Source organism: Coregonus clupeaformis, chromosome 34 (genome assembly GCF_020615455.1).
Source record: "Coregonus clupeaformis isolate EN_2021a chromosome 34, ASM2061545v1, whole genome shotgun sequence".
Classification (NCBI taxonomy): domain Eukaryota; kingdom Metazoa; phylum Chordata; class Actinopteri; order Salmoniformes; family Salmonidae; genus Coregonus; species Coregonus clupeaformis.
Genome location: NC_059225.1, coordinates 2,398,912 through 2,421,617, shown reverse-complemented (window position 1 = coordinate 2,421,617; position 22,706 = coordinate 2,398,912). Strand labels below are relative to the sequence as shown.

Below are 22,706 nucleotides of genomic sequence, written 5' to 3'. Positions count from 1 at the left end.
GAGGAACTGTATTGTGGCCTTCCATGGCTTCCTGTTTCACTGGGGTATAAAAATGAGGTAACATGCATCTCTTTGTCATCCATCACCATGGAGAAATGCAAAGAGCTCACAAACGAAAAAGAGACAAATGGTTGTTGACCTTCATTAATCATACCACTATTAAGGCAACAATTAAGACGTTTAAAACCACTGGAACAGTGGTAAACTTGCCTGGTATTGGACGCAAGTGTGTTTTGTTCCCACACACAGTGAAGAAGATAGTTTGGGAGGCGAAGGAATATCTAAATGCCAAAGTTGGAGAATTACAGAACTTGGTCATATCTTCGGGTCACCAAGTCTCCAAGTCTACAATTAGACGCCACCTTCATGCCAATAGGCTCTTTGGAAGGGTTGCCAGAAAAAAAATAAAAAAAAATATTGAGAGCAACTAACTGTAAACGCATGGAGTTTGCTAAACAGTATTGGAACTTGGATTGGAATCGATGCCTTGGTCAGATGACACGAAAATAGAGCTCCTTGGCAGCGCACACCAGTGGTGGGTTTGGTGTCGAAGGAACAACTCCATTCAAAACCTATGGTTTGAATTGAAGAGCGCAGTCCATAAATGCAGACCAAATGATATCACTGATCTAGAAAGATTCTTTATGGAGGAAGATCCCTCCCAATGTGTTGTTCAATCTCATAAAACATTTTAGGAAAGGCTTGGTGCCGTAATCCTCTCAAGGGGAGGGTGCACAAAGCATTGAAAACAGGGTTGCCAATAATCTTGACACCTATCTTTTTGAGACAGAAAAAGGCTCAGTGCTGTAATCTTCGCAAGGGGAGTGTGCCGGAGTATTGAAAATATTGGTGCCAATAATTTTGACACCTATCTTTTAGAGATGTTTTTTGAATTACTTGTTAAACAAAGTGTCTTTCTGTGAGCAATTGTATTAGTATATCAGAATAAAATTGGAGCAGCATTTTTTTTGCACACATTATAGCTCAGTATTTATATTATTTATTTTATACATGCTTGTTTGCTCATCTTTATCAACGGTGTCAATAATTTTGGACCTGACTTTACATGTTCTTGATTAAAGAAACAATTTAAATCTAAATACCATTTTTCTAATATGTCACAGAAACATTTCATCACATTTCTTTACAGTATGCAACTGTTTGGTATGTTTTCCCCTCTGCTGAATGTGGTCTTATTGAGCTCTTCTGAATGCAGGCCGTTACTAGACAGAAGATACGCCTGGCTATGGATTCATTTAGCCTGGTAATTTCCCCACGCCGGCAAATTGAATATGATTTGAGACACCAAGGTGACCCCTGTCAGCCGCCGAGTGTTTTACAGATTGTTTTCTTTTTCTAATCTCTTGACTTCTAATCTGTCTGAATATAAACAGCCATGAAGCAAAAATCATTAATTAATATTGCCACAACAAATTAACGATGGCAGCGGCCAAGCTAGGCCAGGCAAGCAGCGATTTCAAGAAATAGAAACATTCTCCAACAGAGGAGAGGAATGGAACGTGTGAAAAACGAATGAATTATTACAGAAATTGATGAACACCCTGAGGCCACCTGCAGCAGAGTGTTTGCGTTCCAAATGGCCCCTATTCCCTATATAGTGCTCTCTTTTAATTTAGGGTCCACAGGGGTCTGGTCAAAAGTAGTGCACTATATAGGAAATAGGGTGCAATATGGGATGCATAAGACAGTGTTACAGAGTGGATGAGCTGCCTGTCTGCCTCACATGCTTATATACACCCTTAGAAAAAAAGTGCTATCTAGAACCTAAAAGGGTTCTTCGGCTGTCACCGTAGGAGAACCCTTTGAAGAACCCTTTTGGTTCCAGGTAGAACCCAATTTGGGTTCCATATATAACCCATTCCACTGAGGGATCTACATGGAACCAAAAAGGGTTCTACCTGGAACCTAAAAGGGTTCTTCCTGGAACCAAAAAGGGTTCTCCTGTGGGCACAGCCAAAGAACCCTTTTGCAACCTTTTTTTCTAAGAGTGTAGAGACCTGTCAAAGCCTGTTTTACTCACAGATGACTTCTAATGACTTCTAATACCTGATGAGTGCCTTTGGATCAAAGGGTTGGAGAGTCAGTAACAGTAAACTAATGGCATGCATTTGCACATCTAATAGCTATTTTTAAAAGTCCTCCTGGATATAACAAGGAAATCTAGCTGTTTTCAATGGATTATCTAGTTGCTGTAATAGCCTGATACGGTATCCTATCCCGATTGGTGTTATTACTCCTGGGGAGTTGAAAGAAAAAAAACAGGAGCGCTTTATGAAGTTATGGAACAATAATGTTTTTACATTTAATTGAAGCACTTTGTACACGGAAAGGTTAGAAACGTCATGAACTGTCTAATACTTATGCAAAATATGACCTATAAGACTGTTAAATCTCTTCCTCCGCCACGTCAGCATGCAGTTTGTACCAGGGCAGGAAAAAATCACTACACAGGGTGAAATGAAATTAGCAGCGTTCCTCCTGTAAGGTTGACTCTAGTCACCTTTTCTAACACGTAACGCCCCTAACTAACCTCTCTTAGCCTCGACTCTGACTCTCTCGCCAGCACCTAGTTGTTGTTCCCACTGCCATCACTGTCGCTCTCTCTCTCTCTTCCCCATCTCTCTCTCTCTCTCTCTCTCTCTCTCTCTTCCCCTTCTCTCTCGTCTTCCCTCCCTCCTTTTTTCTCTCTCTCTCCTGGCCCCTGCTATGCCACGCATGGTGGCTGTACTGTAATCAGTCCTGAGGAACCCTCACACTTCATTAAAGCATAATCAAGTTCATTACAATTTCATAGACGCTCAGGTACCAAATGGTTTCCGATAAATCACGGCAATTGGTCCTGTGTGCCTGGGCGTACCCGTTTATCTCCCCCACTCAGGCACGAGAGAGGGAAGAGAGGATAGGAACGACAGAAAGAACATGTGAGGGTTGTGCCCTTTGAATGACCTTAGTGCCAGGAGGCACTCCCTCTGGGCTAGCCCATCACCATGGTGTCCTTGGATAACCTAAGGACTGGGTAACTATTCATAGTTGGAGGTCTGTTTGTATGGCAGTGCACTGTTTGGTGTTAAGATGAATGTAGAGATCCATGGGTAGCAGTACCGTGGAAATGTTCACCTTCACATTCTGTTCATTATCAAGTTTGATTGAAATGCATTCTCAGATACAACTCATGTAAATATACAGAAATACGGTGAAAAACAATCCTAAAAACACAATTTGTTCACAGTTCACTTTATCCCCCACTGCAACACTCCATCCATCCTCTTCTCCTGTTATGTCTTCTCTTGCCCGGCTCAGTCAGCCCCTCATCTTTCCCTGCCACCTCTCAATGCCTCCCCCTCCTCCTCACCCTCTCATCCCAAAACCAACAGACACTTACGTTTATCCTGGGACATTTATCCTGAAGGTAGTGGGGGAGGAGAGGTGGGATGAGAGGGTGAGGAGGTGGGGGAGGCATTGAGAGGTGGCAGGGAAAGATGAGGGGCTGACTGAGCCGGGCAAGAGAAGACATAACAGGAGAAGAGGATGGATGGAGTGTTGCAGTGGGGGGAAAAAAGAGAGAGAAACCTCAGCGGAACAAAAGACCTTCAGGATTAATTAGGCGTCAGATTGGTTGCAGGGCACAATGGCTCTGCTCTGATTGGTTACAGGACACAGTGGCTCTGCTCTGATTGGTTGCAGGACACAGTGGCTCTGATTGGTTACAGGACACACTTTTTCTCTGCTCTGATTGGTTGCAGGTCACAGTGGTGCTCTGCTCTGATTGGTTGCAGGTCATAGTGTCTCTCTCTCTCTCTCTCTCAGAGTTTAGCATTCAGGAAGACCTGCCTGCCTGGACACAGTCCTCATATTTCAGCCAGACAGACCCTGTGTATACCTAATAGTTGCAGCCGCACTGCACTGCTTGGGCTATCCTGTCCATTATGGATGTACTGCCCTGCTCATGATATTCCACAGGGCAATAAGGTCCATGACAGGGTCATGTATGTAATGCATATTTTTACATGATATTTACACTCTTTTTCCATTTTTGACATAGGCGTGTTTTGGCTCATATCCACACTGAATGTTTTATGTATGTGTGTTTGGCATGGGGTAAAAAAACAACATGTATTTTTAGATTCTCAAATCCTGGATTTGCTTTTTTGGTCTTTGCCAAAATAGAGGAATACAGCACATCATATTAGCAAAGATGCACATACAATTTAGCACTAATTTAGTGCCTTTATCACCTTTCAGTGCATGGAATCACATACATTACTGTTCAATTTCCTAGTCCAGTCACTCACGTCAAGCTTTCTGAAACAGACCCGAGCTGTCTACCAGTTAATAGGAATTGTACTGTCACCGTCATTGAGGCTCGTCTCCTCCTGTGACCTTTTGATTTCACCAGTTTCTGAGGCACAGGAAGTGTTGAACTGTGCATACGGATGACATCGTCAGGAACAGTTGGCTAACCATGACTCAAAGCCTAATGTCTGATTCTGATTCTGACAATGACTACTGGTGTACCGGTTAAAATATTAATTAAGTGCTTTGGTTGCAGTGTTTCAGTAGATGATGGTTGCATGCCAAATGGCACCCCATTCCCTAAATGGGCTCTGGTCAAAAGTAGTGCACTATATAAGGAATAGGGTGATATTTGGAACTCAATCTATGTCTTGGGACATTCTGTGCTTTATCATATCAACTCAGAAGCAGTTGGTCATAACTTCAGCAAATGTCCTCTGTCTGAGCTTTGGCACGTAGATATTTGGGCAGACCAGTCAATGATGTGATTTGATCTTATCTCTTAGCATTTTCATTCGCTTCAGATCTTGAATACTCATCGTATGCTTTAGTCGATGACATATCAAAAGTATATTTTCTCTCTTGGCTCTTTCTGTCTGTGAAAATAAAGCTTTTCTACTCTTACATAACCAGAGTTAAGTCTTGAAATAATTAAGTTAGAGACGTTAAAGAAACTGGTTTTGAGTTATTCTCCTCACAAGAAACTCATGAAGTCATCACCAAGTCAGGAGTACCTTACTGCCTTGACACCTAGTTCATTTCAGCAGAGATACACAAAAAAGCCATTTCCACCTCCCTGTTCTGTTCTAACCCAGGTGATTCTTATAGCCACTCCTGTGTTCACTCCTGTGCACTGCCGGCATCTACGATGAACTACCTACCTGCTGCCCTAATGGAGAAACCCAGTAGTGTATGTAAGCACCAGCACATTAGAATGAATGAGTAATGATTATGTGGTTCTGTATGTTGTCAAGGGAAGGGAGAGACTATATTGAGACTCCATCAACAGTTTAGCCCCCTCTTGTGGAATCACGTGAACTTTCCTAATCGGTTGACTTACAACTATCATGATTACAGCTAGATGTAGATTTAGAGAGTGAAATGAAATAGTGATTTTAGTTCTATGATTGTTTGTGCATCATCAACTAAAGTGTTCGTTTGCAACAGAAGCAGACAGTTTTATCCACATGCTTTAATCACTGTGGAGGAGAATGTCAGAGTAAAGATTGACACTGTGTGCCGTTAGTCTCCTCTCCTCCTAAACATTCCCGCGTTCCCACCACACACACAGACACACACACTGCTCTCCCACCCACGCACAACCCATTACCTGCATGTTAAAAGTCTCACACACTTAGGTGCTTTGAAAAGAGAGAAAGATAGCTTTTATAAGAAGAGGTTTGAAAATAAACGGCAGTTCTCAGACGTCAGTTGTTATTGTTGACACTCTCCGGTTGTTTTGGCACAGTTAAGATGTGAAATCTGACCAATTAGTGAGTAGAGACACACACCCACACAGATGAGGAAAGAGGGATGGTTCTCCTCTCTCATCTGTGTTCCTTCTATCCATCCTCTGACTCACCACTACAAAAAGTGGACAAATATCAGCCTCAAATGAGCGGCTAATAAAGAAACGATGTTGTTGTTGCTGTTTATCATAATGTCCACCATGTGTTTTGGATAGAACGGGGTCATGGATTGATACAGTACTGTAGTCTGGTAGTAGCTGTCTGACGTGCATCAACAGGGGAGAAGGGAGAGGATGATTCTATATAGTCTGACAGATCCCTTGATAATTAGACAGTTCTTCTTCCAGATTGGAAACACTCATCTCCTGGTGTTGTTTATCTCTGTCTCTGTCTCTCTACACACAGTCTCTTCTGAGTGTAGTGTGTATATGTGTGTGTGCATGCATGCTTGTGAGAGAGAGAAAGAAGGAGATATATAGAGAGAACACTATTAGCAGTGTGTTGTGTTTGTAATATCCAGCATAATGCTTACTCTGCACACTGCATGTGATGGATTTTGTATAATGTTAAGTGAGCAGGGGCCACAGCCAGCCTTATTTCTATGTCACACTGAAAAGGGCATTCTTATACAGTAATGTGCATTTATTTCAACGTGGTGTGAAGTGCATATAGTATTAGATGGCTGCATGTACACTAATGTTGTCACTGGCAGACCACACACACACACACACACACACACACACACACACACACACACACACACACACACACACACACAAGCACATTGGACAACCCATTAGAACAAGACAAATTTAACTGAGCTGGCCCTTTTCTCTACCAATCTCAGACATGTCAGTCTCTCCATCCAACGCACTGCACCATTGACATATTCCCTTGATACCTTGTTGACTGCTTAGGAATGGAAAAAAAAGACACCTTAAGCTATAAATCAAATGTCAGGAGTTGCAGTGTAGTGGAACCATATCAATATTCCATGATATATGACCAGCCAGGGGACTTTATAAAGGGCCGGACCCATAGACATGACATTGGGGGACACACTCGTTTCACAGCATTTCGCCCGGTGGCGGTGCTATACGTCATGGTGGGAGTGGGTTTCAAAGTGCAAGGACTGTCCGATGCCCGTTCACGTTCAACCGAGAAGCTTCCGCCTGGGACCTCATTCATAACTTCTTCACCGACATAACTATACTTTATAGTTTACAATTGCACTTTCATATTAGTACATCATTATGCTTTATTTGAAGTAACCATAGCTAGCTACCAAGGGGCTGGACCAGTTTTCCCAAAAGTTAATGAGGTACAACGTTAAGTTTTGCTTACTAGCCAACCAACAACGTCAATGCCACTATCAAGCCAATCTACGTTTACCTGAATTAAATATGACTAGCTTTTATCTAATTTCATTCATTTCATTTTATCTCAACATGCAATAATACACTATATACAGTCAGGACCATAAATATTTGGGCATTGACCAAGTTATTATTTTAGCTGTCTACCACAGCATATTGGAGTTGAAATTAAATAATGAATATGAGCTGACAGTGCAGAATTTCAGCTTTAATTTTAGGGTATTTATGAAGTCCAAAGAGCTGTCACTGCCAGTGAAGCAAGCCATCATTAGGCTGAAAAATCAAAAGAAACCCATCAGAGAGATAACAAAAACATTAGGTGTGGCCAAATCAACTATTTGGTACATTCTTAAAAAGAAAGAACGCACTGGTGAGCTCAGGAACACCAAAAGGCCCGGAAGACCACGGACAGAATAAGTATTTCCCTGGTAAAGAAAACCCCCTTCACAACAGTTGGCCAGATCAAGAACACCCTCCAGGAGGTAGGCGTATCTGTGTCAAAGTCAACAATCAAGAGTAAATACAGAGGGTTTACCACAAGATGTAAACCATTGGTAAGCCTCAAAAACAGGAAGACCATATTAGAGTTTGCCAAAAAACATCTAAAAAACCTGTACAGTTCTGGAACAACATCCTATGGACAGATGAGACAATGATCAACTTGTACCAAAAGGATGGGAAGAGAAGAGTATCTAGAAGGGAAGGAACTGATCTATGGGTTCCAGACTTCAGGCAGTCATTGACTGCAAAGGATTTGCAACCAAGTATTAAAACTCACAATTTAATGTATGATTATGTTAGTTTGTCCAATTACTTTTGAGCCCCTAAAATTGGGGGGCTCTGTATAAAAATGGTTGTAATTCCTACACGGTTCATACAATAATTTTGACAAAACCCTTAAATTAGAGATGAAAGTCTACACTTAAAGCACATCTTGATTTTTTCCAATTTATGCAAATTGTGTCACTGTCCAAATACTTATGGACCTGACTGTGTACAAAAGTATGTGGACACCCCTTCAAATTAGTGGATTCGGCTATTTCAGCCACACCTGTTGCTGACAGGTGTAGAAAATCGAGCACACAGCCATGCAATCTCCATAGATAAACATTGGCAGTAAAATGGCCTTACTGAAGAGCTCAGTGACTTTCAACGCGGCACAGTCATATGATGCCACCTTTCCAACAAGTCAGTTCGTCAAATTTCTGCCCTGCTAGAGCTGCCCCGGTCAACTGTAAATGCTGTTATTGTGAAGTAGAAATGTCTAGGAGCAACAACGGCTCAGCCGCGAAGTGGTAGGCCACACAAGCTCACAGAACAGGACCGCCTAGTGCTGAAGAGCTTAATGTGTAAAAATCGTCTGTCCTCGGTTGCAACACTCACTACCGAGCTCCAAACTGCCTCTGGAAGCAACATCAGCACAATAACTGTTCGTCTGGAGCTTCATGAAATGGGTTTCCATGGCCGAGCAGCAGCACACAAGCCAAAGAATCACTATGCGCAATGCCAAGCATCGGCTGGAGTGGTGTAAAGCTCGCCACCATTGGACTCTGGAGCAGTGGAAAGCGTTCTCTGGAGTGATGAATCACGCTTTACCATCTGGCATTCCGACGGACAAATCTGGTTTTGGCAGAAGCCAGGAGAACGCTATCTGCCCAAATGCATAGTACCAACTGTAAAGTTTGGTGGAGGAGGAATAATGGTGTGGGGCTGTTTTTCACGGTTCGGGCTAGGCCCCTTAGTTCCAGTGCAAGGAAATCTTAAAGCTACAGCATACAATGACATTCTAGACAATTCTGTGCTTCCGACTTTGTGGCAACAGTTTAGGGAAGGCCCCTTCCTGTTTTAGCATGACAATGCCCCCGTGCACAAGGCGAGGTCCATACAGAAATGGTTTGTCGAGAGCAGTGTGGAAGAACTTGACTGGTCTTGCTCAGAGCCTGGACCTCAACCCCATCGAACACCTTTGGGATGAATTGGAACGCCGACTGCGAGCCAGGCCTAATCGCCCAACATCAGTGCCTGACCTCACTAATGCTCTTGTGGCTGAATGGAAGCAAGTCCCCGCAGCAATGTTACAATATCTAGTGCAAAGCCTTCCCAGAAGAGTGGAGGCTGTTATAGCAGCAAAGGGGGGACCAACTCCATATTAATACCCATGATTTTGGAATGAGATGTTTGACGAGCAGGTGTCCACATACTTTTGCTCATGTAGTGTACTTCACAATATGTAGACCTCTTCAACTACCAAAAACAGATGTTTTATCCAGCTGAAGTAAAATATGAATGTGTATGATATGGTGTGAGTTTTACAGTAGACTAGGCTACATAAGCTGTATGTGTTTGCGCGTCTCTCTCTCTCTCCCAATGTGATTTTAAAAAATGCGTTTGGTATCAGCATTGCTGGCTTCAGTAAAAACTGTTGATCTGGTGGATTTTGGATGTCCTTATTAATTTTTTAGGGAGCCTATAGCAGGGCTCTCCAACCCTGTTCCTTGAGAGCTACCGTCCTGTACGTTTTCACTCCAACCCTAATCTAGCACACCTGATGCTAGTAATTAGCTGGTTGATAAGCTGAATCAGGTTAGTTACAACTGGGGTTTGAGTGAAAACCTACAGGAGGGTAGCTCTCCAGGAACAGGGTTGGAAAGCCCTGGCCTATACAGTACATGAGGCCAACTTTACCATATTATCCTGGATCTATACTTCCACAAGATTACTTTGCATGAATGATATCTCTCAGGTTTAAACAATGTGAAATTCGAATACATAATCATTTATTTAGCTTCTTTCTATTCTGTGGCTGCATGAAATAGCAAACATAACGTAAATTCAGCTATGACATTTGTTTACTTCATCTTTGTGGCTTCTTGATGAAACAGAGCAACATTCATTACTGTAGTTAGGTTTAGCCAACCAGTACTCTATGGCTAAGCGGTGTGTTGAATCGATTCCACGATCCGGACTTGAGCAAGTGTTCGGCTCGTTCTCAACACGGTGTGCACCCGTATGCATGCTAAAATCTACGCCCACTGTGACGTATAGCACCGCCCACCGGGCGAAATGGCGTGAAAAGAGTGTGTTCCATGACATTGACCATGCTGCCTAGTCACTCACCCAGCCAGTCACAAGCAGAGGGGCCACTAAATAAACAGTCTCCCTTTGATGCTGTGCTAAAATGGCTTTTATTATCTAACCATACTTGTTCTGGCTCAACAACCCACTGAAAACATGTGCTTGAAAACATGGCTTTCCCATATGCACATTATTGTGCCAGAGACTGTTTTGCTACAGTGCACTGTAACAGCCAGGCAGACTTAGCGAAAATAGCACCACCAAAAACAACTAAAAACATCAGTTGTGTTTCCGTCCTGCGTTCTCCCTCCTTAATCTCGGAGCCATATGCGGTTCGGTGTTTGGCAACTGACGTTACGGATCTGTTCAAAGACCGGCGTCGTGGTTTGAAGTCTGCTGATTGCCTGGGTCAACCCCAGAAACAGGCGCTGTCTTGATATCTTCAAGAACGGCAGAGATGACTGGTTAGCTCTGGTTTGTAGGTGACGGTCAATAAATTGTCCCTTCAGAGGATGGCATCGCAGCACTTCACAGGACACGTTTCAATGGTTCCCTGCCTTTTAACACATGAAAGGAGATGCTGGATCCTACCGGGCGGAAAGATCATGAAGCAGTGGGCATATAGGACTGCAAAATAATGGTTTTTTTTCTTCAGTGTTATTTTTCCATATTTCCCTATCCCTCTCATTTTGGTACAATTTGTCTACATCATTTCACAGTTAACTTAAAGTAGAGTAAAGTATTGTCAATTAACATCTCATTAAGTATATTCACAATAATGTTTTCTAGCTAAATGTATCTCAAAACTGTGTTGCATTTTTATAATTGTTTTCTCCTCTTCCACCTGTTGTGTTTAGCCCACCTCACCCACCTTTGTGAATTATTTTCACACGCAGAGTAATACAGGTAACTGCCAAAATAAAGGAAACACTTGAGCAAATGAGGGATACAATTACAAAGTATATTGAATGTAGGTGCTTCCACACAGGTGTGGTTCATGAGTTAATTAAGCAATTAACATTCCACCATGTTTAGGGCCATTGTCCATTATTTTAGCTACCATGGCTAGAAGAAGAGATCTCAGTGACTTTGAAAGAGGGGTCTCAAAGGAGCATAGCGGGTTTAAAGGGTGTGTGTGTGTGTGTGTGTGTGTGTGTGTGTGTGTGTGTCTCATTAGATCTCAACCCAATTGAACACTTATTTGAGATTCTGGACCGGCGCCTGAGATAGCCTTTTCCACCACCATCAGCAAAACACCAAATTATGGAATTTCTCGTGGAAAATGGGTGTGGCATCCCTCCAATAGAGTTCCAGACACTTGTAGAATCTATGCCAAGGCGTATTGAAGCTGTTCTGGTGGCTCGTGATGGCCCAACGCCCTTTTAAGGCACTTTATGTTGGTGTTTCCTTTATTTTGGCAGTTACCTGTATGTAGCATAGCGGGGCAGGTCATTAATGTTAGTCATTAACTTCCTCAGATCCTTCTCTCTCTATCGCCTTGTCTCTCTCTCTCTTTCTCTCTCCACTCTTTTTCCTTCTCTCTCTCTCTCTCTCTCTCTCTCCCCTCTCTCTCTCCCCTCTCTCTCTCTCTCTCTCCCTCCCTCCCCCTCCTCCCTGTGGCCCTCCTGAATCATGGCCAGATTAATGAGCAACGTGTGAAAGGCCCTCACGGCCACTGGAGTGGCATCCCTCCTCTTAGTCTCAACGAGAGAGAGTTACGCTTGTTAACAGCCCATCACTGGCCCTCTCATTTCCTCTCTCTTCATGTAGCTTGCTCCCCCCCCCCTCTCTCTCTCTCTCTCTCTATCTCTCTTTCTCCCTTTTCACTCTCCCTCTCTCTCCCTTTCTCGACCACCCACCCACCCAACCTCTCTCTCGCTGTCTCTCTTTCCCTCTCTCTGTCTCTCTTTCTCTCTCTCTCTCTCTCTCTCTCTCTCTCTCTCTCTCTCTCTCTCTCTCTCTCTCTCTCTCTCTCTCTCTCTCTCTCTCTCTCCCTCCCTCCCTCTCTCCCTCCCTCCCTCCCTCCCTCCCTCCCTCCCTCTCTCTCTTGCTATCCCCCTCCCTCTTTCTTCCCCTCCCTCCCTCTTTGTCTCTGTCTTCCTCCCTTCATCTCTCCTTCCCACTCCCCCTCCCTCCCTCTCTCTTGGGGGTCGGTCATGTTATCCTTTTGAAGGAGCCACTCTCCCTGGCCTTTGATGCATAATGCATATAGCCACTGATGTGTGTTTTACACCGTCTCTGACATTATTAATTCGTCTCAGCCATATCTCTCTTTTTATCTAGAATGATCTGTACTATGGCTGTTAACATACCATCTCTGCATGTCAAATCTCTCCCTATTCCCTATAGTGCACTAAAAGTACTTGGCTCTGGTCAAAAGTAGTGCACTATATAGGGAATAGGTTGTGATTTAAGATAGGCCTGAAGGTAAAACTCTGTTAAACCAGGTTAGGATTGTTCTTGTCGTCGCCAGGTTACATCAAACAGTGGCTACGTCCCAACAGGCACCCTACCCTATTCACTATTTAGTGGACTACTTTTTTATCAGGGCCCATAGACAGTATAGGGAATAGGGTGCCATTTGGGATGCAGACACTGTCCCAGATGGAGTTGATCCTGATAGCAGCTTTGTTGTCGTAGTTTATGGATTTGTTGGGATCTGTATGTTCAGATGGACACAGTTTGGGGTAGATATGAGGTTTAGGCAGAACCTGACCCCCATCCAACATCTGTTTATCAGAAGGTCAATACAGGCACTGGGTCATGCCATGTGGATTAGCTTTCTTTGTTGAACCCACACAATTTTGGGTTGTGTTCAACACAACCATTAAACGACCATGAAGCTAATGTCTTCCTCCATCGAAATATTGTGCTGTACACTCAATTAATATTTTGGTAAAGTTATTACCCATCCTTAACAGACTAGTGCAGTATATAATATATTTGCCAGTATTTGTTAGTTTTACAAGGAGGTGCTCTATACCTAGGCTATAACTGGGGAATTGTGTCCCAAAAGGCACCCTATTCCCTATTTAGTGCACTACTTTTCACTACTTATTGCGGGCTGTGATAGTAGTGTGACGTGACATTAACGGTCATAATTATCTCTGATGTGAAGTCCCTCCCAGGGTTGTCCTGTCAGTCAGGAAACTGTGCTATCAGCACATCTGGCCAAACATGTCCACGGTAACATAACGAAATGCCACACACGTTCATTTCACCCCCTGTCTTTGTCTTTTTACGGAAGGCAGGCAACGCCAGCGAGACGCCTTCTGACATGATCACCTGAACCTGACATCACACACACACACACAAACACACACACTCTTCACCTGCCTTGCCTGTCTGCTCGCAGTATATCTCTCTGTTTCTCTGAGAGAGTATGTAAAGGATGCAGCGCTGCCCTTAAACCTTTGTCTTTATTACATCTGACATCATTAATTCATCCTTATAGAGCTGGTTGATATATATGTAGGTCACATCCTAATGGGTCACCTTGATCTGGCTCTGCCCTGGCTCTGGCTCTAACCCCAATGTGGTTACGAGTTTATCTTTCTAGATCGGCCGTTTACAGAAAACAATGTGAAATCACAATGTGGGTTCGGCAGGTGCATTGTCGGCGGCAACCTCTCGGCGGTGTCGCAGCCCAGCTCTTCCCCCAACCGTGGAAACAAGGACAGGAGGCACAGAACCAGAACCAGATAACATGCCCTTACCCTCCTTCCCTTTTTACCCTCTTTCATCACTCTTTTCTTCCTGCTCTAAATCAAGCATGTGGTTGATAGGAAAAAGCTTTTTTCCTAATGATTGTGGCACAGCCTGGCCGATCTGACTGACAACACCCTGCTGATGATGCTAAAAGCATGGTGGGGTAGAAATCTGTTCCGCAGGCTGCATGGCCATCTGGACATGATACTAGGAAAGGTTGGACATGGTTTGAGGCAGCACGGCAGCAGTGCACGGCTCGCAAATCTGTACACAGTTCATCTTCCAGCCAGTACTCTTGTCACACGAAGTTGTCTGTTGTAGCAAAACAAAAGAGAACCAACAGCACGAGAGAAGAAAGGAGAGAAATATCAGCATGTTGGGTGTCTATGATGGAGCTTTAGAAGAGAGAGAGCGAAAGAGAGAGAGAGAGAGAGAGAGAGAGAGAGAGAGAGAGAGAGAGAGAGATGGAGGGAGAAAGCGAGAGAGATGGAGAGATAGATGGAGACAGAGAAAGATGGAGAGAGAGAGAGAGAGTATCTAATGGTACAGGTTATAGAGTACAAACAAGAGGAGAATCTGTCTCGCTGCGGGTGCCTGGCACTTTGAGAATATAAAAAGCCCCCGAGGCAAGGTTTCACACGTTGAACGGATATCGCCTTTCAAAAGCCTCGCACTCAGCGGCAGGGGCGAGGGAGGGATGAAATAGAGGCAGGAGGAAGACACTATTAAAACTTGGAGAATGAATTGTTAAATACCTCTATAAAGAAATATAAGACATGGCCCCATTTTTATGCAGCCATCGCTGCTCTGGTGGCACCAGATAAGCCATAGCGACAGCATGGGGTGAAAAAATGGCCTCCACTCGTACAGACATATGATTGTATTTTCTTGAACTGGAGATGGCAATGCTCTCTGCCGTCATGGATGTGCTGCTGGTAACGCATGCTAATGACCCCACACACAATGACCGGCGTTAATTGCCTCTACCACCTCTGCAGTTTTCCAGAGTCATTTTAGATGATTAGGATAGGGAATTCCCTGCTTATGAATTTTATTTAAAAGACTACAGAGGTAGGTTATTTTAGAGTTGGCCCATTCAATTTGGTGTGGATAGGGTTTTAGGATTAAACACATTAAATCAATTTCAACGTATTAGACTTTTACTTTGAAATCGACTAATGTTGTCAAATATAGTGTAATATAACGTAGCCATGGTAACAGAATTATCTCCTAAAGCCACTTACAGTACATTAAATAGAGGAAAACCTCACTGTGGGAAGGTGAGGAGAGAGAGAGAGACAGAGAGAGAGAGAGAGAGAGAGAGAGAGAGATAATCCTCAATTGACACCTGGAGCATGGTTATCAGCTAGCAGTATTGCCACATCCTGCTTAGTATTAACCTACAATATTTTCCCTTCATAGTAGATTATGCAGTGTGTTTTAGTTCTCCCCGTCAGCCCCACGGGCCACCAGAGAGGGAAAAGTGTGTGTCCCAAATGACACCCCATTCCCTATATTGTGCACTACCTTTGACCAGAGCCCTATGAACCCTGGTCAAAAGTAGGGCACTGTATAGGGAATAGGGTGCCATTTAGGATGTAGATAATAGACTTCTGGGTCAGGGATCAGTGGAGAAAATGTCCCCTTTGACATTTGTGTTCCTGGCACAATATTGACTTCTGAGGGAGACGGAGACGGCAGGAGAATTGGCAATGACATTCAACATTACCTTGGAGATAAATGTGAAACTATTAGTAGGTCTAGTTAGTAGAGCAGACTTTTATCAGGAGATGTTGTATGTTAGTTATGTTTTATGTCCTTCTGGTTCATGTTTTACATTCTAGATTTCTGCTAATATGTTCAAAATTAAACAGCTGCATCACATTTTATGGAACCTTGTTCGTTTAGAATCTTTTTTGGACATATTACTGTTCAGTGTCACTATTCATTTGCAGTTACACTTTCGCCATGAAAGTTGATCAGATATAGTCATAGTCATATACCTATAGGGACCCAAACATATTTGCCCCTTAACCTACGTTTCACCTCTCAGTCTATATATCCATGTACAGTCAGTTAAGTCAGTCCCCTCATCTCTGTGTGTTTATAATGCACCTCTGTCTCTCTCTCTCTCTCTCTCTCTCTCTCTCTCTCTCTCTCTCTCTCTCTCTCTCTCTCTCTCTCTCTCTCTCTCTCTCTCTCTCTCTCTCTCTCTCTCTCTCTCTCTCTCAGCATAGCCTCAGAGTCTTTACAACTGTCACAGCCAATCTCCCTGACAGCCTTCCCTGTCTGCCTTGGCTCGACGGTACTGCGGTGTGTTTAGGCACTACAGTGCTGCTCTGTGATTGTCATAAACATTTTGTCCCCTCTCAACTGCCAGAGTCCCTCTGAATCAAACAGAACAACATTTCCCTTTGCCTCCAATGTCCTGAATACCAAATGATGTGGAAAATGTCACCTAGTTGTCATTCAAACTTTATTTTTCACCACCTGAGGCTAGGGTAATGTTGCATTGAATGGCCTCTATTGAAACTTCGCAACAAGCTCTATGCCTTGTTTCCATTTCCCTATATGAACAAGCTAGTACAGCTATTAGATGGTGTTTGCTGGCTTTCTCCACCAAATATGTGTGACATTTTAAACGGTGAGAAGTAGCTAGGGTCTAGCTGATAGAGTCATTAACCTCGTTGTGCATCCAGTGGGAGAGTAGTCAGTTGGGAGGTGGACCTCCTTTCCTCTCCTCCTCCTCTCCTCCTCCTCCTCTCCTCTGCGTGCACATTACTGTGTAGCAAGCTTCTTGGCCCTGTAATTCAGCAACATTACCCCCATAAGGGTGGCAGTGGTGGGTGGTAGTGGCACCAAGCTACCATCAGAGAGAGAGGGGGAGAGAGCGGTGGTAACAAGAGCTAAAGATACAGGGAGTCACGTAGTTTCCCCAACATTGCTATACGTGATAGAGAAAGTAATGGGCTCTGAGTCTGGTTGGGTTGAAAGTCATGGCACATAATGTCTCACCTCAAGATCAGATCAGACGTCCACAGGTCTGTGGAGGAGAGGCGGGGGAGAGGAGAGGAGAAGAGGAAGAGAGGGGAGGAGAAAGCAGGGTATGATGCTAGAGAACATTGCACCTTGGTTCTGAGGGCCAGAAACACCTGCCAGTTCCCTTTAACCCCCATAATGTCATGAATAAAATACTTAAAAGTGGCAAAGGACTTGACATAGTTCAATTGTGACCAATCGAGACACAAGAAGCCAATTCTGCCACAACCAACAACAGTATTCTTACAGTTGGTTAGATCTCACTATGAGAAAAGAAGGACAGCACATGTGCTTGTTTTCAGGGATTTTAACCTCTCAAGCCACTCAGATACTTTACTGGCTGGCAGCACATTATCATTCTAATCTATGACTAGGAGCTTGACAACTGTTTTTAACGTGTTGGCCTATCACATTGCCAGAACAGAAATCTATGTTTGGTTGAAGTTCTTAAAGTGTGACAACAAGTCATAATGCTGTACAGAGGTGAAGAGAATAATATCATAGCATAGCATCATGCCACCACAGTCTCTCTGTTTCTCCCTGAAGATGACACCTCCCAGTTGCCTGGTGTCTTGAACAGTCACAAGCACTTTACTTTTCTCCATTACAAACCACCCAATGACTCACATACAGTGTAATTTTTATGTAGTCATTACATTTACATTTTAGTCATTTAGCAGACGCTCTTATCCAGAGCGACTTACAGTTAGTGAATACATATTTTTATATATATACTGGCCCCCCGTGGGAATCGAACCCACAACCCTGGCGTTGCAAACACCATGCTCTATCAACTGAGCTACATCCCTGCCGGCCATTCCCTCCCCTACCCTGGACGACACTGGGCCAATTGTGCGCCGCCCATGAGTCTCCCGGTCGCGGCCGGCTGCGACAGAGCCTGGATTCGAACCAGGATCTCTAGTGGCACAGTTAGCACTGCGATGCAGTGCCTTAGACCACTGCGCCACTCAGGAGTACATCTTATAGTGATAGATCAGAGCGGTATGTTTCTCACCATTCTAGATCCTAAGTATGCGCAGAGGCACCATGGGAGATATCAGCTCTCCCCCAGGGCATGCTGGTCCTTTCTACCCATGAGGCTGTTGGTGGCGGTGCGTTGGTGACAGTGTAGCACCACCACCAGCCGCCTTACAGCTTCCCCTGAGAACGCCACAATCTGTGAACGCCCTTGTCACCATTACCTCCTCCAGGTGTGAGAGGAGCGTTTCACAGCCAGGGCCCAGCGACGAGGCCATAAAGAGAAGGATGCTCCCTAATCGTTTTTCTTTTCCTTTTTTTCTCCCTCTCTGTTCTTTAAGCGGTCGCCACCGTGTCTGTCTATGTCCTCTGAGCTATCGGCTATCTGCTCAATCTTTCAGCTGCTAACTGCTAAGGGACAGAGGCTCTCTCTCTCTCTCTCACACCACATTGTAATCTCTACTTGGCCAGGGTGAGAGACTGAGAGACTAAGCTGATGATTATTACGCAGAATCACTTCAACACCAGGCACGGGGCTTGAGATGTTCAACTGTGCACAGGTTGGCAACATATTTTAGTTGATAGAATGGGTGGCTTCAGTTGGCTACAGTAGGCTGTCTGAGGAAGGGCTGGTTACTTTGGTCTACATAAGGTTTTTGGAGGGACCAGGGGTGGCTAGGCTTGACTGGGCTACTGTGTTTCTCAATAGGCAGATTGTTATGTACTTATACCTTGGCTAAACGCACAGATGGCTCATCAGAGTTAGTGCCCATGTCACAGAACGAACCCTAACAATTAATTAGTGAGAGTGCTTTAGACAACAAATTGTTTTCTTCTTGTTCACCCGGTTACTTTTTGTGTGGCTATGCATTTGTGTTGGATAATCAGAGGGAGGGGAGGTCTATGATTAAATGTTAACTCTTGCCTGAATCAATTTGTGTGTTCCTACCTTTTCTAGTGTAAATTTAAATGTGAAATTGACTTAACTAGTGTAATCATGTCTGTCATAAGCATCGCCTGAGACCCTCTTAGTACCTCCACACCTCTGGTTAACTATGACTGTTGCTAGGCAAATCTGTATAAATAACACCTCTTAACAATAACATTTCTTTTTTTTCTTCAAGGTATCTAACCAATATGAAAACAATATGTTTTAAACCATGTCTATCGAAATAAAGAAACTGATTGTGTCTTGCAGGACTTTGCCGATTCAATATTCCGCTTGGTGAGGGAGAAATACCACGAACTGGCAGACAGCTGCACCCCCATGCATGCACGACTCAGAGCCCTGGCAGGTATCGTAATGACCAGAGGTATGGCACATTTCCTTGACTTTTATATCACATTACATTTTTAAACAGGAAAAAAATATGTATATATATATGTACAGTTGAAGTCGGAAGTTTACATACACTCTTTTTTCAACCACTCCACAAATGTATTGTTAACAAACTATAGTTTTGGCAAGTCGGTTAGGACATCTACTTTGTGCATGGCACAAGTCATTTTTCCAACAATTGTTTACAGACAGATTATTTCACTTATAATTCACTGTATCACAATTCCAGTGGGTCAGAAGTTTACATACACTAAGTTGACTGTGCCTTTAAACAGCTTGGAAAATTCCAGAAAATGATGTCATGGCTTTAGAAGCTTCTGATAGGCTAATTCACATAATTTGAGTCAATTGGAGTTGTACCTGTGGATGTATTTCAAGGCCTACCTTCAATCTCAGTGCCTCTTTGCTTGACATCATGGGAAAATCAAAAGAAAAATTGTAGACCTCCACAAGTATGGTTCATCCTTGGGAGCAATTTCCAAACGCCTGAAGGTACCACGTTCATCTGTACAAACAATAGTACACAAGTATAAACACCATGGGACCACGCAGCAGTCATACCACTCAGGAAGGAGACGCGTTCTGTCTCCTAGAGATGAACGTACTTTGGTGCGAAAAGTGCAAATCAATCCCAGAACAACAGCAAAGGATGCTGGAGGAAACATGTACACAATTATCTATATCCACAGTAAAACTAGTCCTATATCGACATAACCTGAAAGGCCTCTCATCAAGGAAGATGCCACTGATCCAAAACCGCCATAAAAAAGCCAGACTACGGTTTGCAACTGCACATGGGGACAAAGATCGTACTTTTTGGAGAAATGTCCTCTGGTCTGATGAAACAAAAATAGAACTGTTTGGCCATAATGACCATTGTTATGTTTGGAGGAAAAGGGGGGAAGCATGCAAGCCGAAGAACACCATCCCAATCGTGAAGCACGGGGATGGCAGCATCATGCTGTGGGGGTGCTTTGCTGCAGGAGGGACTGGTGCACTTCACAAAATAGATGGCATCATGAGGAAGGAAAATGATGTGGATATATTGAAGCAACATCTCAAGACCTCAGTCAGGAAGTTAAAGCTTGGTCGCAAATGGGTCTTCCAAATGGACAATGACCCCAAGCATACTTCCAAAGTTGTAGCAAAATGGCTTAAGGACAACAAAGCCATGGTATTGGAGTGGCCATCACAAAGCCCTGACCTCAATCCTATAGAAAATGTGTGGGCAGAACTGCAAAAGCGTGTGCGAGGCCTACAAACCTGACTCAGTTACACTAGCTGTCAGGAGGAATGGGCCAAAATTCACCCAACTTATTGTGGGAAGCCTGTGGAAGGCAACCCGAAACGTTTGACCCAAGTTAAATAATTTAAAGGCAATGCTACCAAATACTAATTGAGTGTATGTAAACTTCTGACCCACTGAGAATGTGATGAAAGAAATTAAAGCTGAAATAAATCATTCTCTCTACTATTATTCTGACATTTCACATTCTTAGTGGTGATCTTAACTGACCTAAGACAGGGAATTTTTACTAGGATTAAATGTCAGGAATTGCGAAAAACTGAGTTTAAATGTACTTGGCTAAGGTGTATGTAAACTTCCGACTTCAACTATATATAAATATATATATATATATATATATATATATATATATATATAGAGAGAGAGAGAAAGAGAGAGAGAGAGACTGCATCCTCGTGCACCTGCAGAGCGTCATATACATATACAGACATTGTACCCGTGTCACTCATCCAGCTATACACCGTGCTACAGTACCTATACTCCTGTCGGTTTGACAGTAGCTCCGCTGGTTTTAGAGAACTACAGAAGTGTTTAACTCCCTCAATGACTTTCTTATTACTGTCAATCGTCAGGAGTGCAATACTGTGTTATTAATGTCTAAAAACTGGACGATAGCCCTATTAGCCAACAAAAGCCATTAAAATGTCCATTGTAAACACACTTTGTTGTGACTGTTGTTCCCAGTCTTTCTCCTCACCTGGTATTTGTATTGGGCCCTCACACACAATCTGTGTCTTTTAGAAACTAATAACCCTATAAGCCTATTAGCCAAGTGAATTAAGATAATTAATAAACAAAATGTCAATTCAGTGCTTCAATAATATGTATTTTAAACAGAATTTTGAATTTATATCTCATATAGACATTTTAACCGTGTCCCAAATGGCACTCTATTCCCTTTATACAGCTAAGGGCCCTGGTCAAAAGCAGTGCACTATAAGGGGAATAGGGTGTCATTTGGGACGCATCCTGTCTTTATCTCCACCTGGTATTTACATTGGGCCCTAGCTCTCATCTCCCACACAGAGCTGTAGTGTGCTTAAGTGGAGAGCTTTATCGCTTTGCCTGGCTGCAGTCTGCAGGGCTCAGTGTGATGGCTGTGTGGTGGCTGGTGAGGATGGATCAGTATCTCCACCAGTCTGTCTGTGTTGAGAGCGGCGGCTCATCAATTTAGACTTCACTGAGACCCGGCTCGCCTTGACCTAATCTTATTCCGCTACTCTCCCTGACGCTCAATAATTGCTACTTTTTGTTTATGAATAGGCAGTGTTATCTTCAAAGATCCAGACGCATACACAGCTGTAGCTGGAGCTGCCCAAGTAATTGTGATTGTGAGAGAGAGAGAGCGCGAGAGCTATAGCGAGCTAGCAGGCAGCAGACACAAACTTGACAGGAACACTAGGGGTTCTGTTTTCTGTTCCCCCTCTCTCTCTCTCTGAACATCTATTGGGTATCTCAGAAGTGTGCACGCACCACCGGTATATTAATAGAGGGACGCAACTTTGAACCACAGCACCCCTCCTACCCCTCCCGCCCAACGTACTCCCATTCAAGGCCTGTGGAGACAATTCCAACCTGGGCGAGATTTGATTTGTCACTGGCACAGCGAGGCTCTTATTGGTTATGTGGCTATAGAAGGCAAAGTAAACAGAAAACACATTGGGTTAGAAGGTGCGGATAATTTCATTTGTATCTAAGATAGTGTTGGTCCTTGGAGATGGAAATGAGTTTAAGACATCAGAGTTCCCCTTGGAAAGCATGCCAAAGTCGTTTTATTGACTACCTGTTTGGTATGGAGATGTTTTAACACAGCCTGTAATTCAGTTGGGATATGTGAGTCTCTCTTCCACAGAGTGAAATCATAGGAGATTAAATAGAAACAGTTCAGAGAGTGAGAAGAAGCAAGTAGTGAATTATTGCTTTTTATGGTTTGAAGTCTGGTGGTGGGTATCCATTTCCACAGAAGATTTCTCTCTCTTTATACTTTTTGTAATCTGTTGTTGCCTCCCCTGCTTGGAGAGGATGGTCGGGGGGCCTGAACTTAATGATTATATTTTGTACAATGCAAATTGACCACAACTAAGCCCAAAAAGAGACTGGAT

At 43.5% G+C, this 22,706-nt stretch overlaps 1 protein-coding gene across 1 annotated transcript in view; it reads left to right on the top strand.

Annotated features, from left to right (window-relative positions):
* The window catches only part of adarb2 (adenosine deaminase RNA specific B2 (inactive)), a 62,255-nt gene that overhangs the window by 10,697 nt on the left and 28,852 nt on the right, over positions 1–22,706 (top strand). The window contains exon 3 of the mRNA XM_041861316.1: positions 19,158–19,272. Within this exon, the coding sequence (XP_041717250.1) occupies positions 19,158–19,272 (115 nt within the window). The remainder of the gene's footprint in view (positions 1–19,157; positions 19,273–22,706) is intronic.